This window comes from Myotis yumanensis, unplaced genomic scaffold, assembly GCF_028538775.1.
Source record: "Myotis yumanensis isolate MYYU_CA2020_CCGP unplaced genomic scaffold, mMyoYum1.0.hap1 SCAF_20, whole genome shotgun sequence".
Classification (NCBI taxonomy): domain Eukaryota; kingdom Metazoa; phylum Chordata; class Mammalia; order Chiroptera; family Vespertilionidae; genus Myotis; species Myotis yumanensis.
Window position 1 is genome coordinate 7,382,619 of NW_027223771.1, and position 16,298 is coordinate 7,398,916.

The 16,298-nt window shown below is 55.9% G+C and overlaps 2 protein-coding genes across 2 annotated transcripts in view; one reads left to right on the forward strand and one right to left on the reverse strand.

Moving 5' to 3' along the window:
* Nucleotides 1-10,693, reverse strand: part of DET1 (DET1 partner of COP1 E3 ubiquitin ligase) — a 37,544-nt gene extending 26,851 nt beyond the window's left edge. Inside the window, exon 1 of the mRNA XM_070400766.1 lies at nt 10,622-10,693. The gene's annotated coding sequence lies outside the window, so the exon portion shown is untranslated. The remainder of the gene's footprint in view (nt 1-10,621) is intronic.
* On the forward strand, nt 8,160-13,098 carry AEN (apoptosis enhancing nuclease). The gene is made up of 4 exons (XM_070400767.1): nt 8,160-8,214; nt 9,610-10,213; nt 11,083-11,283; nt 11,701-13,098. The coding sequence occupies exons 2-4, from the start codon at nt 9,674-9,676 to the stop codon at nt 11,932-11,934; spliced, it is 975 nt and encodes a 324-aa protein (XP_070256868.1). The 5' UTR covers nt 8,160-8,214; nt 9,610-9,673; the 3' UTR covers nt 11,935-13,098.
* The last annotated feature ends 3,200 nt before the right edge of the window (nt 13,099-16,298 follow it).

Here is a 16,298-nt window from a genome sequence, read left to right on the forward strand (position 1 = left end):
GAGACCACAGGAACTGGAGAGTATGCCGTCCCTTAAGGCGCTGGAGGTGGGCAGGGCGGGTTTGTTGTTGTTAATCCTTTCACCCGAGAATATTTTTCCATTTATGTATTTATTATTATTATTTTTTTAGAGAGAGTGGAAGAAAGGGGGAGAGACAGAAACATTGATGTGCAAGAGACGCATTGATTGTCTGCCTCCTGCACATGCCCTGACCGGGACCGGGGATTGAGCCTGCAACCGAGGTACGTGCCCTCGACAGGAATTGAATCCAGGACCCTTGGGTCCGTGGGCTGATGCTCTATCCACTGAGCCACACCGGCCAGGGCCAGGTGCTTTCTCCCTACCTGCGCCAAAGAGCCCTACGGGGGGCTGCAGGCATTCATCTCCACATCCCTAAAGGGAAGGCGCGTCCAGGCCCCCTCTCTTCCAAGATGGAAGCTCCCTGACGAGGCCCCGGAGAAGCCCTGATGTGAGTATAGACGCCCGTGGTCCATCTTTTCTTGGTTCTTGGCTGCAGGGGATGCTGGGAGTGGACAGCTGCTTCACCATGATGGTGCTATCAAGAGCCACCTGCCATCGGTGCCAGCGTATCAGCGGGACCAGGAGCCCCGCTGCTAGACTCTAAGTCTAAGCCCTTCCATATCGGGGGTTATGTCTGGTACACCTTGGGTTCTCTAGAGCTTAGGCTTAAAGGAGGGGCTCAACAAGTGTTGGAACTGAATCTTACTGATGAGTATTAGAAGTCTCTCTCTCTCTCTCTCTCTCTCTCTCCTTCCCCCCCTAAATATCTTTATTGATTTCAGAGAGGAAGGGAGAGAGATAGAAACATCCATGATGAGAGAGAATCATGGATCGGCTGCCTCCAGTGCGCCCCCTACTGGGGATCAAGCCCACAACCCGGGCATGTGCCCTGCTAAGAATCGAACCGTGACCTCCTGATGGACACTCAACCACTGAGCCATGCTGGCAGGGCTAGAAGTCTCGTAACTTCCTCTTCATGACAATGGCAGCTCTAGCCCTGGACCCTCCCACCCCCGCCCTACCTCTCCCTTCCAAATGCTTCCTATGCCCCCCCCTCCACGAAAGATAAATGAAGGCTGGGTTCCTTGTTACCATGGTTACGTGGAGTGGCCGCACAGAGGATCCCTCTCACCCATTACTGTCAGGAAGAAAAAGAGAGGAGGGGCGCGGGGATCCCCGTCAGGAAGGAAACCATGGCAACGAGCGTTGCTAAGGGGATGGCTCTAAATTCAGAGGCAAGAAATGACAAGTGGGGAAAGGGAGTTGGGGGGCTCGAGGGCAGATCTCAGCAGCCTCTTTCGACACCTGCATCTTCCCCCAACGCAGACAGAAGAGCCCAGAGTTAAAGAATGCTAGAGAGCTGGGCCCACTGTCAGGTTCCAGTGCATCTCCCTTGGTGCTGCAAGGAGAAGGCCACCGGGAATGCATTTACTGCACTCACACCCCATGGCCCTTCTTGACCCCTTGACTCCGTCTCCTGGCCGGGCTCCTTGCTCCTTATTGGCTCGTAACAATAAGCAAAGAGTCCCGACTCTCCTGGTGAGCTTGCAGCAGGCTTCTGTGCAAACTCTCTCTGTCACACTTTTTAGCTCATCCATCACCACCTGGAAGTTGAACCCGGAGCTCCCGGTAAAAGGCCTGTTTTCCTAGGCGCACCCCCAGGGCCCTAGCTCCTCTGCTTCCCACCTGGTACCTCAGCGAGCCCTGTTCTCTAACATTAGCCCTCAGGTCTTTGTCTCTGAGACCTCACACCCGAGGTGGCTCTTTCTCAACGGTGCCAGAGATCAGCATTTATTTTTCTAAATATATATATATATATATATATATATATATATATATATATTTTATTGATTTCAGACAGGAAGAGAGAGAAACATCAGTGATGAGAGGGAATCATGGATCGGCTGCCTCCTGCGCGCCCCCTACTGGGGATCGAGCCTGCACCCTGGGCATGTGCCCTGACTGGGAATTGAACTGTGACCTCCTGGTTCATAGGTCGATGCTCAACCACTGAGCCACGCCAGCGGGCAGCATTTATCTTAAAAGAAATTAAAGACAAATTCCTCTCCATCCCTTGGTTAGACAGGGTGGGGGTGGGGGTGGGCGCGGGGGGTCCTCCGCTCCCTGCAGCTTGGAGTTGGAGAGCTAGCACCCCACCTGGGGTGGCGAGAAGGGGTCTTGGCCTCCTGGGGAGCGCCTTTCCCAAACAGCCCCCACAGGAGAACCCCTCGGGCTTTCTCGGGCCCACCTGTCTAGGGCGGCCCGCCGAAAGGGCTGGGCACTGCCAGTCGCCTCCCGGGGCCCCTTCCTTCCGCTCTGGATGGAGAGCACAGACAAGAGGGTGGAGGGCTGGGCCACAGAGGGAGAGTTTTCAATTAAAAGCAGAAAAAAAATTAAAAGCGGCACCAAGAGGGGAGGGTAATTATCCTTCAGCTGCTGCAGAAACACAATTAGGGCCCTGCTCTCCCAGCCACCAGGACACTGTGGCTTTTGCTAATTAAGAAGCGGATACGCCCGCTAGTGCAATTAGAGGCTGGCTCTGGCTGAGGGGCCTGGCCTCTCCCCCATCCGCCCCTGGGCTGGGGAAATTAGCCCCGGCCTGGGGGTGGGGGGTGGGGGTGGGGAGGGGAGGGGGCTGAGGGTGTAGGGACAGGATTCCACCCTCCCCCGACCCACAGCCCTTCCCCCATTGCCTCTCCCTTCTGTTCTGCACCCCCTCTCCATTCTGAGCCCGGGCTCAATGGGCACTGGGAGGGTTTCCCCCCGGGCCATGACTGTAGCCCTGCAGGTGGGGGGGCCTGAGAGAGTAGGGGGGTCACCATCACCTGGAGCTCCTCCTTCCTTCCCTTCCCCATGATAGTAGGTTCTTTATGATTAATGAAGAAAGGTAGGAAAATGAGTCACGCACCTGCCTCCTTTCAAAAATAAGATCTTATTAAAGGAAGTGAGCGTGGACCTAGGAACCAGGAGGTCACCTTTCGATTCCCACTCAGGGCACATGCCCAGGTTTCAGGCTCGATGCCCAGGGTGGGGCGTGCAGGAGGCAGCCGATCCATGATTCTCTCTCATCATTGATGTTTCTCTCTCTCTCTCCCCCTCTCCCTTCTTCTCTGAAACCAATTTTTTAAAAAAAAGTATGTTAAACTCTGGAAAAAATCAAAATAAGAACACCCTGCCCACAGTTCTGAGCAGAGGCTGTAGAGACAGCTGAGGTGGGGGGAAGGTGGGCCGGGCGGTGGGGGCGCTGGGCGGCTGACCTGGGGGACGGGGCGGGCCCCGGGTCCCCAGCGCCTCTGGGAAGCAGCGGGGCGCCCTGGACGGCCAGCCCCATCTGGAAGACTAGTGATTTTGTTGTTGTCTCGCTGCATCAGCAACAAGTCCCAGTCTGCCGCATGGTGTGGGCCCTGGCGGCGGGGCAGCGGTGGCCCGCGGGTCCTGGCTGGTTCCCCCTCCCTCCTCTGTCTCCTAGAAAGCACCTCTGGAGACCGCCCTGGACGCCCCTGGGCAGTGCACCCGGGGGACATCTTCCTGAAACAGGACAAAGGGGAGCCTGGGACGGGGTGGGGGGAGCCTGGGCTGCTACCACAACACCCACCGAGGACAGCGTTCCCCTCAATGGCTCACTGATGTGCCCAGCAGCCGGCTGGGGCTGGGCACCCGCAGTGGGAGCGCCCTGTAGCCCACACCCAGGGGCTCGCGCTCCCGTCGTGTTTGGCAGGAGAGACTCATAACGGACACACGAGGATGCTGGGTGCCCTGGCAGCCACATGGCGGACACAGGCGGCCTGGAGCTGGTCTGGTGCCTCCGGGGCGGAGAGGGGCCTGGGCATAGGGAACTTCTTGGCTCCAGAATCTGCCTCGAGCCCGGAGGTGTCACCAAGGGAAAAACTGGGGGGTGGGGGACGTGGGGGGGAGCCTTGTCCCCTAACCTGTATGGAGCCGCTCCCCACGGCAGCAGAAGCAGTGATCATAAACCCCACCTCCCGGCCTGTTTGCGCGCAACCCCTTCGGGGTCCTAAGCTGGTCCCCAAGTCCCAGGGAGGAGGCCCTTCAGAGACACAGTTTTCAAGCAACAAACTCAAATGCCCTCTCCGCCCCTTTGCAAGTGTATTTCCTCCTCCACCCACATGCCAGGCACACGGCACCCAGGGGCCCTGAGGCCAGAGGAGGGAAGGGCTGATCACAGCATCCAGAGGCAAAGAAGTCGAGGAGTCTTTGCTTTAGAACACGAATGCTTCCATCGATCAATCAATAAAAAAAAAATGTTAAAAGATGGAAAAAAAAAAAAAGAACACGAAAGCTTTTATAAATCTAGCTCTGGTTGGGAGCTGTATTCCTTTAGGGAACCCTAAAACTGCAGCCGTGAGCTGAGCTCCGCCACCTGGACCACTTGCTCGCTGTGTGACCTCTGGCCAGGCACTCAACCTCTCTGAGTCAAATCAGCCCCTCACTTCTGCTGTTGCTACCGGGTGGCTCCTTCAGCTCCAACAAACTGCTCTCTTCTTCCCCCTTCCTGCCTCTTAGTGTCCTCTTCACTCCTAGCCCTGCCTGAAGCCAGAAGGCAGCTGGTCCCATTAGAAATCTCATTCGCACTTGAGAAGACTGCAAATTGGTGCGAGTCAGCGGGTGTCTGCCTTTCGCTGGAGAAGAGGGGCCTGCAGGAGCAGGAGGGGAACAGGAGGGAAGGGCCATTTCTCCCAGGCAGCCCTCAGCATCCAGAGCTGCTGTGGAGACAAAAGGGGGAGAGATCCTGCCTCAGAGACACATCTGGGAAGGAAACTGGGGTGCACGCCTGACTGGAGAGATGGATAAGAGAGCCCCTGTTGATATGAACCAGGGTGTAAAACAGGGAGCTGGTCACTTCCTGGGGGGCCAAGTTGGGGAACTCAGACACACCTGGGTTCCAGACCTGGCTCGCGCTGTGTGACTTTGGGCCAGTCACTTAACCTCTCTGAGCCTCAGATTCCTCACATGTAAAGTGGACTTCGTCACATCAATCATGCTAGTTGCTATGGTAATCAAGAGGAGAGCCATGATATGTAATGGCATATGTACATGCTCAATAGTAGTCTGCCTCCTCTTCTGTGACTTTCAGAAACTCGGCGGGTGGGCCCAGAAATGGGACTGAGCTGATTGACAGCTTCCTGAGGCATGCTCAAGGCACTCACAGGCCCCCTCCATGAAGTAGGAATGAATGAAAACCACTATCTCTCTATCCGTCTCCCCTATCATGGCGGAGTCTTATCCCATGTGAAGGCCTATCCTTTCCATACCCAGATCAGCACCTTGTCCATGTCACAAGACTCAATGTATACTGAAAGAATGAACATAGGCCAAGCCCGTCTCTCCCCCCCCCCCCCCCCCCCGCCCGGTTTTAAAAATGCAGAAATCAAGGCTTAGAGAGGTTGTGTTGCTTGCTTCTAGGTCAATCGGCAAAACAGACATTCTCAGAACACGAAAGGGTTGGTAAGCCAGGGGTCGGGGCACCTGGTAACCCCTTACCTTAACTGCATGGACCAGGTCTAGCGGTCATCTTTCCAGGCTCGCATCTGCCTCCCGGAATGAGCAGGCAAGCAGCTCCCTCTAGTGGACTCTGTAGGTAACTGCGCCCTCGTGGCGATTCCCGACCTTGGCAGCAAACTGGATCACCCAGTCCAGTGAGCTTTGACAATCGCTGAGCTCAGGGCCCACCCCAGACCAGTTAAGTCAGAATCTCGGGGTGTGGCCCAAGCGTCAGTATTCTTCAAAGCGCCTCTAGCGATTCCAGTGTTCAGCCAGCCAAGACTGAGCCACAGATTTCGTGTGTCAAGAAACTGGAATGGAACGAGTATCAGTAGAAAATAGGGGGATAGGTTGGGTCACGGGTGCAGATAGAGAAACTGCTCGAATGGAATGAATGAATGATTTGCATTTGGCTCCCAGAGTTTTGTCAGCTTCATACTCTTGACAACAAATCTTACACGTGAGCATGCGTCAGGAAGCTGTCAATCAGAAGGGTCAGATTTCTGGGCCCACCCCCTGAGTTTCCGAGTCAACAGGCCCACGCGATTCCCAGGTGATGCCCAGGCTGCTGGTTGAGAAACCCTGCTCTGAAAAATGGCCAGATCGACACCCCCTTCACGTCTGCACCTGTGCCAGCAGCATCCCCAACAGTCCTCAAAACAGATACACAAGATGGGCAGGATGGCGGTCGGACTGGGGCAACCATGGTTTGTAAGCCCAACATATAGATCAAGTCCTTCGTCTCGAATGCTTCTGGGTTGATAAGGTAGGGGAGGAAAGGGTGGGTTCATAGGGCCAGGGCTTGGGTTCTGGGCTTTCTCCCACCAAGTCCCAGCTCAAAGGGGGTTCTGTTATCTAGGAGCCCCTGTCTTTGTGGGAGCAGGAGAGACTTCCACCCCCAGGAACAAAAGGCTGAGGTCCCTACTGGCGGGGTTGGGGGTACTGCCACCCACAGTCATGATGCCAGTATTGGGCCATCCCTATTGTATGCCTGGGGACTTCTAACTTTTTGGCTTTCTAATATTTTTTATCATAAGTCTAAGTAGTTACAAAGGATATATCATCAATATTGCCGTCTTTTTGAAAAAGTGTCCTTAAATGAATGCGATGAAGTCTGAATACCACAGCAATTTGATACCAACGTTATCTATTTTAAAAGTGCAAGAGAAGGATCTGAGGTATAAGGAGAAAGCCACATGACAAAGTAGCGTGTTTAGGAACTGAGATGGATCCCAAACTGACCGTCTGCAGAATAGGGGCCCAGTCCTACAACTGCAAGGAAGTGAATTCAGCCAATAGCATGACTGAGCATGGAGGAAGGCCCCAAGTTTCAGGAAAAAAAGGCTGGCCATGGGAGATTTTTTTTTTTTTAAGAGGAAAGGAAGGAGGCAGAGAGAGAGACAGAGAGAGAGAGAGAGAGAGAGAGAGAGATTGATTTGTTGTTCTACTTATTTATTCATTCACTGGTTGATTCTTGTATGTGTCCTGACCGGGATCAAACCCGAAACCTCGGTGTATCAGGATGATGTCTAACCAACTGAGCTACGGGGCCAGGGCAGGACACGGGATATCTTGATCTCAGTGTTGAGAAACCTGAGCACAGAACCTGGACTTCTGACCCACACAAACACCTCTAATAATTTTAGTAAGTTCCACTTCCTGTCCAGAGAGGAGATGACCCACCACAGGAATTCGGCGGATGCGGAAGGATTCAACATACTGACACCAAGATCTTTGTGGTAACCAGCAAGAACACTGCCTACCCCCGCCCCCCCCACACACACACATACACACTTTCCTTCCCTCTCCTTAGAAAGGCCCACAACCCAGGCATGTGCCCTGACCAGGAATGGAACTGGCAACCTTTCAGTGCATGGGACTGCGCCCAACCGACTGAGCCACACCGGCCAGGGCTCTCCTTAACTTCAAGTGTCAATTTCCTTAGCTGTAAAGCGGAAATAACAACGGTAGCATCTCACATATTGCCTGGCACACAGGCTCACCATAAATGTGAACTGTTTATGATTGTTCTCGTTATTTTGGGGGTTGCACCGGATCATCTGTTAACCACGCTGTCATCGCCCGGATCTGAGCAACTAGTCAGGCACTGTGAATCCTATTCTGTGTATCCCAGCGTTCAGCCACAGTAAGAATTTATGAGTAAAGTATTGCAAAAGGATAAACTTAAAAAAAATTGCGCCGAAAGAGCAAACCTGATGAAAAATGTTTCTTTAGTGCCCATCCGGTATATTATTTCACGGAATGCCCACGACGACCGAGGAGGTAGCGCTGTGAACTCTGCCAGCCATCCTGCCTTTGGGGGCACAATGCTCACGGGAGGCCACGTCCCGACCCAGGGAGCGGGGTGCACTGGAGTCGGGGGACAGAGACGGGAGAGGGTCACGGGCAAGGAGGCCACCCTCCACTCCGGCCTTTTTAAAATTTCCCGCGGGCGCGTCCGACTGGAGGCACAAACCACGCCCCTCCAGGAATCCCGCCCCTTTTGCTGTCGCGCGCCAATCCGCAGAGAGCCAGGCTCTCCGAGAGAGCCAATCAAAAGGGGACTTAGGCGGGCGCTGCAGTCCAGCGAACCAATCGGAGGAGAGGCGGAGCGGGGCTTGTCCGGGCAAGTGGGACCTGCCGGCAGCCGGGACGCCACGTGCGGGCGGGAGGGGAGCGCCCGGCCTTCAGGTGATCGCGGGACCCTCAGGGACGGCGGGGCCGGGGGCGAGGCGAGTCCCCGCGTGGGGCCCCGCGCGTGTGTCCACCCCAGGTCTGCGGCGGGGGACTGGCCGACCGGCTCTCCGGGTCCGCGGGTGGGTAGGCCGGGCCTGGGCGCCGCCTGTCCCGAGTCCCCGCCCCGCTCGGGGGCCGGAGCCTAAGGGGTCGGCGGGGGGCGGGGGGCCTCGGCCTGGCGGGGCCGGACCGCCGCGGCCCGGGAGTGACCAACGCCCCAGCCCTTCCCTGGGTGCGGCCCGGCCTCCCGCGCGTCATCCCGGGGGTGTGTGTGGGGGGGGGGCGGGGGGGACGGCGGCTGCGGGCGCTCCGGGCACTGCCTGGTCCCGCGGACCTTTAGGAGCTGGGCGTCCCTCCGGCCGGGTTCTCCACATCCGGGCGGTGGTGGGACCCGGCTGGGGGCGGGGTCGCGCGCTCTGAGACACCCGGTACTCAGCCCCGTCCCCAAAAGGACGGTTAGGTCTGGGCTGGCGTTTTAAACCGGCGTCTTGTTTCCGGCCACCAAGCCGCCTTGGGAAGGTGCCCAACCAGCCACCTCGCGGTTCCCGAAGCCCCGGCCGAGGGTGAGGACCCGCTGTCAGTGGGGGGCCTAGCGCCGCCCACCGTCTCCCGGATCCGCCCGCAGGCGGTGGCCCTGATGCCCTGGGCGGTTCTGACCCGGAGCCGAGCCGGGCCGGGCCGGGGCTGGAGAGATTGGCGTTGCCCGCCCCGGAGGCCGTGCTGTGGAGCAAAGCCGCTCCCCGGCCTGGCCGCGCTCATCATCATCATCATCGTCGTCATCGGCCCGGGACGGGAGCTGAGCCTCGATTACCCACTTGGTTCTGGCTTTGAAACTTGCGCAGGGTCAGGGAGGCCAGGGACCCGCTTCCGCCTCAGCTCCTGACCTGCGGGCCCGCCGCCCTCCCGGCCACAGAGGTCAGCCTCGGTCTGGGCCTTGTTGGCCACCGGGCTGGGTTTGTCCGCCCAGCCTGTGCCTTGTCAGCAGGAGGAAGGTGGTTGTAGGGAGGCGCCCCCAGCCTCCCAGGTCCCCGCCCCCCGCTGGCCCACCCGGTCAGCCCCGATTGGGGAGGGCCGGTCAGACCCCACGTGTGCGTGAATTCGGGCACCGGCCTCTAGTGGGGATGATCATACTCTGTTGAGGTTGTGGGGAAGGTGGAGTGATTCCACGGAAAGGCTTGTGTGTGGTATTGACTGTACAAGGGCAATTATTAATAACATAGGTCCTCGCTCAGTCCAGGAGCCTGAGACACAGTCCAGCTCTAGGGCAGGGGCCTGGCCACTGCAGGAGGGAGGGAGCCAGGTGGCCGGCCCATCCTCACCCGGGCCCTCTGCCCTGTGGTCTCTCTCCAGGGAGCTGCCCCGCTGGAAGATTACCTCCCAGGCCTCCTGTGCCCTGAGCGGTGAGCAGGTTGGGATGGTATCCAGGGAAGCCCCTGAGCCTGCCCAGTGCCTGTGCCCTTTGCTGCCCGGCCCGAGTGCCAAGGATGTGCTTCGGAGAAAGCACAAGCGGAAGAGCCGGCAGCACCAGCGGTTCATGGCCCGGAAGGCCCTGCTGCAGGAGCAGGGCCTGCAGAGCTCGCCCCCGGAGCCAGCATCCTCCCCACCGCCCGTGCCATCGGAGGCACCGCCAGGCACCGAGGCCGCCAGCCGTGGGAGGCAGGGTCCCAGGGCTGACTCTGGAGGTGCCCCATGCGACAGAAAGCCCTCCCCCCGGGAATCGGCAGGGCCCTTGCCTAGCAGATGCGTGGCTATCGACTGTGAGATGGTGGGCACGGGACCCTGCGGGCGGGTGAGCGAGCTGGCCCGCTGCTCCGTGGTGAGTTACCATGGCGACGTCCTCTACGACAAGTACATCCGGCCTGAGATGCCCATCGTGGACTACCGCACTCGCTGGAGCGGCATCACCCGGCAGCACATGCGCAAGGCCATCCCCTTCCAGGTGGCCCAGAAAGAGGTGAGGCGGGTGGGGACTGTGGGTCAGTGATGGGGTGGGAAGGGCGGCCCTGGGGCTGAGTCACCACTTGGAATCCCCAGACGTGCGTAAGCGTATGAAACACCTCAAGCCTTGCTGATCTCGGCTCTTAGCCCCAGATCGCTCTGGGATTCCGATTCCTTCGGTCTCTAGGCCTGCGGAGGCTCTGGTGTGTGGGCCTAAAGCTCATCATGCTGTGGAAACGGGCACACTAAAACCTCCGAGCTTATGGGGAAACAACACTCAAAACATGTCATAGCGACACAGCAAAAACAAAAAGGCCTGGCCTCCACACCCGGACACGGTCCCCCAGTTTGGCGATGGTAGATGGTTAAGAAATGCAGACATACACCCAGTAACAACACGCACCCAATAGCGGCGGCACTTTACCTGGAAGGAGACCTGGAGCTTCCTCCTGGAGGCGGGTGTCAGGAGGGCTGAGCTTGGGTCCGGTGAAGTGACCCAGGAAGTTACCTGAAATCACATGGGAGGTGGGGGCACCAGGTGAGGTGGCTGTGGCCTCACGCAGGTGAATGGAGCTCCCAGGGGGTGTCTGAGGCGTGTGCCTTCCCCAAGTGTGGCTTCCTGCATTCACTTAGTGTTTCTCAGGGCAAGATCACACCTCCTCAAATGAGGCTCTAATATAACGATCATGTTGGAACATTTTACATTTTTAAAAAAATATATTTTAATTGATTTCAGAGAGGAAGGGTGAGTGAGAGAGAAACATCAATGATGAGAGAGAATCATGGATCGGCTCATGGATCAGCTGCCTCTGAGCAGAGGGATCTTCACCCCCTGGGCTGGGCCACCAACAGTGGGGCCTTCCTGACTCCTCTCTCCGCTCACAGATCCTCAAGCTCCTGAAGGGCAAGGTGGTGGTGGGCCACGCCCTGCACAACGACTTCAGGGCCCTCAAGTACGTGCACCCTCGGAGCCAGACCCGGGACACCACTTACGTCCCCAACCTCCTCAGCCAGCCCGGCCTGCACACCCGGGCCCGGGTCTCGCTGAAGGAACTCGCCCTGCAGCTGCTGCACAAGAAAATCCAGGTGTGTGTGCGTGTGGGGGGCGGGGGGCAAGCAGGCTGCGCCTGCAGCTCCCCATTATTTCTAACCAGTCCAGGCCCCGGGTCTGCATGCACACGCAGCCCTGGGCGTCCCTGTGCAGCCCCCTTCTTCCCGGGGTACACCTCTTCCAGGCTCCTCTTTCTGGGTCTGTACCCCAGCTCCAGGCTCGGTGCCTGCCTTTGCAACCAGAGATGGAGCCTCAGTTAGGGCAGCTCCTAACTCCTGCTCCTACTGTCCGTCACCTCCTCATCCCCCTGCTCTTCAAGCCCAGGGCGGCTTTGATCTCGTTTATATTTGAGGGAACAGGCTAGAAGCTGGCTTTGCCATGGCTGAGGCTCTGTTCTGACCGTCTCGGGCCTGTGCACAGCACCTGGAGTGACCGTGGGCTCTCGTCCGCAGGTGGGCCAGCACGGACACTCGTCCGTGGAAGACGCCGTGACGGCCATGGAGCTGTACCGGCTGGTGGAGGTGCAGTGGGAGCAGGAGGCCAGCCGCCTCTGGACCCGCCCCGAGGACAGGGAGCCTGACAGCAGCGTGGACGTGGAGCAGTACATGCAGGACCAGTACTGGCCCGAGGACCTGGGCCCGGGCTCCAGTGGGGGGCAGGGGGAGACGCAGGACAGGAGGGCGTGAGGGAGGAGAGGCGTGGGGTGGCCTCCAGTCAGGAGGGGGGCCAGGAGGGCACTGGTCTGAGGAGTGGGGATCGTCTGTCCTGACTCCCTGTCCCCACAGCACAGCCCTCTTTCCAGGCTGTAGTCACCCCTCAGCCCCCTGGTTTTGCTGATGGCACTTTATAGACGCCATGAATGTCAGGTGGACCAGCTACAGGCCCCGTGGGAGCAGGGTCTGTGCCAAGGGACTGTCCCAGGCTGTCACTTCCCGTCCCCGGGAGGAGTGGGGTGCATGTCCGCTGGGGCTGGGGCTCCGGCAGTGGTGAGTGAGCCCGCCCTCCTTCAGGCATTTTGGTTGATGATCACCGTGGTGACTGGGTTTTCTCCAAATTTCACCCCCCACCCATTTCCTTGTTCACTAAGGGGCGATTTGGGGGACTGGGGTCACTGAAAGCTCAGGTCATACAGACCTTTGAGCCCCTTCATTGCTTGTCCCTGTCACTTCGTAGCTTTGAGACCTTAGGCAGCTGTGTGGCTTCACTCTGGAGCCGGTAACATGGGGACAATGGTACGACCTACCTGAGGGTTATGAGGACAGAATGCCCGCAGGCAGCACGGTGCCCGGCACACGCAGGCCCTGGTCCACGTGAGCTGCTGTTTCCTCTAAAGGATCAGTTTCAGCCTCTTCAGGGTGACGCCCCCAGTGGCAGGACTTTGGCCTCGCTTGGCTGCTCCAGCAGGTGGGGCAGGGCCCGCCCGTGGTGAGGGCATCACGTGGAGGTTCAGGGTTCTCGCCGCTGTCACAGCTGGGTGACCCACGTGTCATCTGTGTCCCTCTGCTGTGTGCGGAGGTGACGGTGGTTGCTCGTGTGGGTCTGAGCAGAGCCGCAGGGCCAGGAAGGGAGACCCACAGCCACACCACCGTGACCCGGGCTGCAGGACGATCCGTCACCATCTCCTTTCCCGTCTGCAGCGCAGGGAGCGGCTGAGTCACAGACCCGGCTGGCCCGGCTCCAGGACTGTGTTCTGGATTCCTCAAAAGTCTAGACGCCCAGCTGGGCGGTAGCTTCTGTTCCTTTGCCTGTGGGTGGAGGGAGAGGAAGCTGTTACTGGTGTTCTAGAAATGGACTGGGTTCTGAGTCAGCATTGCTGCAACACTGCTCTGGAATAAACCTCAACTGGAAAAGCGGGTGAAGTTGCCTTTTTGTGACTCCTCAAGTGGGGGGAAGGGAGGGCGGCTTATGGAGGGATGGGGGGCGGTGCTGGGACGCCCAGTCTTGCTGGGAGCCTTGGCCTTTCCGGTGGGCGGCTTTCACGACAATGCTTTGGGAGGTGGCAAGAACATGAGAGCTATGGAATGTATACCGTATACATACCTGAAGCATTTTATAACTGCCCCATTAAAGAGCACAAGTTTTACTTATAAAATACACAACATACAATGTATTGTGAACCATCTCTCAGTGTCCAGTTCAGCAGCATTAAGTGCATTCACACTCACTTCCAGAACTTTCATCCCGCAGAACTGAAACTACCCGCATTGAACTCTAACTCCCCATTCCTCCCTCCCTCCAGCCCCTGGCAACCACCTCCTACTTCCTGTTTCTATGAATTTGACTAGATACCTCATGTGAGTAGAATCCTACAAGAGTTGCTTTTTGTGTGGCTGGCTTATTTCACTTCGCATAATGTCCTTAAAGTAAATCCATGTTGTGTCAATTTCCTTCCTTCCCTTCATATCTATATACAGTGGGGCCTTGACTTACGAGTGTCCCGACTAATGAGTTTTTTGAGATACCAGCTGTCTCCGCCGATTTTTTGCACTGAGTTGACAGTAATTTGAGTTAATGAGCTCAGCCTCGGAACGAATTAAACTCGTAAGTCAAGGCCCCAATGTATCTATATGTATATTGATTTCAGAGAGGAAAAAAGGAAGAAACATCAATGATGAGAGAATCATTGACAGGCTGCCTCCTACATGTCCCCCTACTGGGGATTGAGCCTGCAACCTGGGCATGTGCCCTGACTGGGAATTCAACCGTGACCTGGTTCACAGGTCGACGCTCAACCGCTGAGCCACTCGGCCGGGCCTCTGAGTTTTTATGTGATGCAGTAGGAGTTGCCCGTGTAATTTTCTTCACAAAAGCATGAGCTCATCAATGAGTTCAGAGACTGCCCGCCTTACTCACTCTGCATCCCTATCACCGCAGACAACGCCTGGTGTCGGAAGATGCTCCAGTAACAGCAATCAATGGAACGAATGAGCAAATATATGAGTGAATGAAGGAGATAATCTATTATCATTTTTCTACCTTTCCTGATGTATGAAATTTTTAAAAAAATATATATTTTATTGATTTTTTACAGAGAGGAAGGGAGAGAAATAGAGAGTTAGAAACATCAATCAGCTGCCTCCCACACACCCCCTATTGGGGATGTGCCCGCAACCAAGGTACATGCCCTTGACTGGAATCGAACCTGGGACCCTTGAGTCCGAAGGCCAGCGCTCTATCCACTGAGCAAAACTGGTCAGGGCAACTCACGTGTATTTTATTCCTAACCAGTGACAGTTCAATAAGTTTTGTTTTTTTAAAAAAACGAATGCACAAATTGGAACTCAAGGTTAAGAATCTTGAGAAGCAAACAGGTCCAGGACGCAGTAGGCTACAATGGCCACTAGGGGGAGACAGACCCTTTCAAAGAGCAGCCTGAGACAGGAAAATCCATCAGCATGGAGGTTCTGCTCCCCGCACTGCCAGCAGAGCTCGCTGCCATTACATCGCTATTGCCGCTGCACTGTAACAGCCAGCTCCCAGGGACAAGCTGGGACAAGATCAAGAAAATGCCCCCACCCCCCAGCTCAGGCAATTCACGTGTCCTTTATACACTCCCCCCAGCTTTAAAAATTTCACATAAATGGAAGAAAAATATTTCCCCTGTGGATGACAATCGAATCTATTAAAAATTCACCTGGAAAAAAAGCAAAACTGTAAGCTCAAGAATGAAAACATTAATTTTTAAAGCTGTGTGCAATTATCTTCTGCCTCCAGCAACGTTTCTGTAAAAGAACTGTTGACATATTCGATTTCATCTCCCCGAGTAAAGAAGCCTCAGGCATGTGCCAGCTAGCCGGGGAGTCCCAGCCGGGAGAGTTATGGTCCTATTGGTCCAGTTTCAAAGGCTTCGTATGCAACCGAGCGCAGTGAGAACAACAGTTCCCACAAACTCCTCTCGAAAGATCAGAATGACCCCATCCATGTTTCTAGGGCCATGATAAGCCCCAGATGTTATCACAGGCGGGAGCGTGCAAACTTTCAAAGCCCCAGTCCACCAGTGACGCTGCTTCAGAAACAGAGTTTAGACCAGGGGTGGGCAAACTTTTTGACCCGAGGGCCACAATGGGTTCTTAAACTGGACCAGAGGGCCGGAACAAAAGCATGGATGGAGTGTTTGTGTGAACTAATATAAATTCAAAGTAAACATCATTACATAAAAGGGTACGGTCTTTTTTTTTTTTAGTTTTATTCATTTCAAACAGGCCGGATCCGGCCCGAGGGCCGTAGTTTGCCCATGGCTGGTTTAGAGCGTTTGGAGAGAAGACAGTTTCCTGCTGGAACACTGAGGCATGGCCATGCCTCACTTCCATAGACAAGCTATAGGCCCTGGCTGGTGTGTCTCAGTGGTTACACCATCGGCCCACGGACCAAAGGGTCTCGGGTTTGATTCCGGGCACATACCTGGGTTGCAGGCTCGATCCCCGGCACCGGTTGGGGCGTGTGGGTCAAGGGCATGTGTGGGAGGCAACCAATTGATGTCTGTCTCCCGCATTGATGCTTCTCTCCTCCCTCCCCTCCGCGCTCTCAAAAATAAAATAAAATAAAAAATAAAAGAAAATAAAAAATAAAATGAAATAAAATAAAATAAAATAAAAAGCTATTGGCTCCACTGGTTTCCTACTTATTTCTAAGGCACAGGAAACCTCCAAAATCAAGCTCAGGAATAAAGGGACAAAGGATAGAGCCCAAAGACCAGAACAAGACAAGAGGGCAACCCTAAGAATAAGTGGCTGATTAAAAACTAAAACCACATTAGGTGGCCTATTGGTTCCGGGAGACAGAGCTGGGGGGGAGGAGGGGAGGCTGGGAACCAGCGCTGACTTCACAGGCAGTGAAAGACCATAACTTACAAAATTTTTTAATGAGAGCGCTTCCATAATCTAATTACACCCTAATTATAATGACACCCCTTCTTTCTTCAAGGGGCTCACGCGTGCTTCTGGAACATTCTCCGTCAGAGTCCCTTCATTTGCGGATTTAAAGAGAGAGTTGGCGAATCTCAGCCTGAGTTAAAGCGGCAGCTCTGGCGGCTGACTTCAGCTAGGTTTGC

Bases quoted from the DNA above. Each gene is read 5' to 3' on its own strand.
- AEN (XM_070400767.1), top strand. From the start codon at position 9,674: ATGGTATCCAGGGAAGCCCCTGAGCCTGCCCAGTGCCTGTGCCCTTTG. The intron at 10,214-11,082 runs GTGAGGCGGGTG...CTCCGCTCACAG, and splicing joins TCCAGGTGGCCCAGAAAGAG to ATCCTCAAGCTCCTGAAGGG. The intron at 11,284-11,700 runs GTGTGTGTGCGT...TCTCGTCCGCAG, and splicing joins TGCTGCACAAGAAAATCCAG to GTGGGCCAGCACGGACACTC.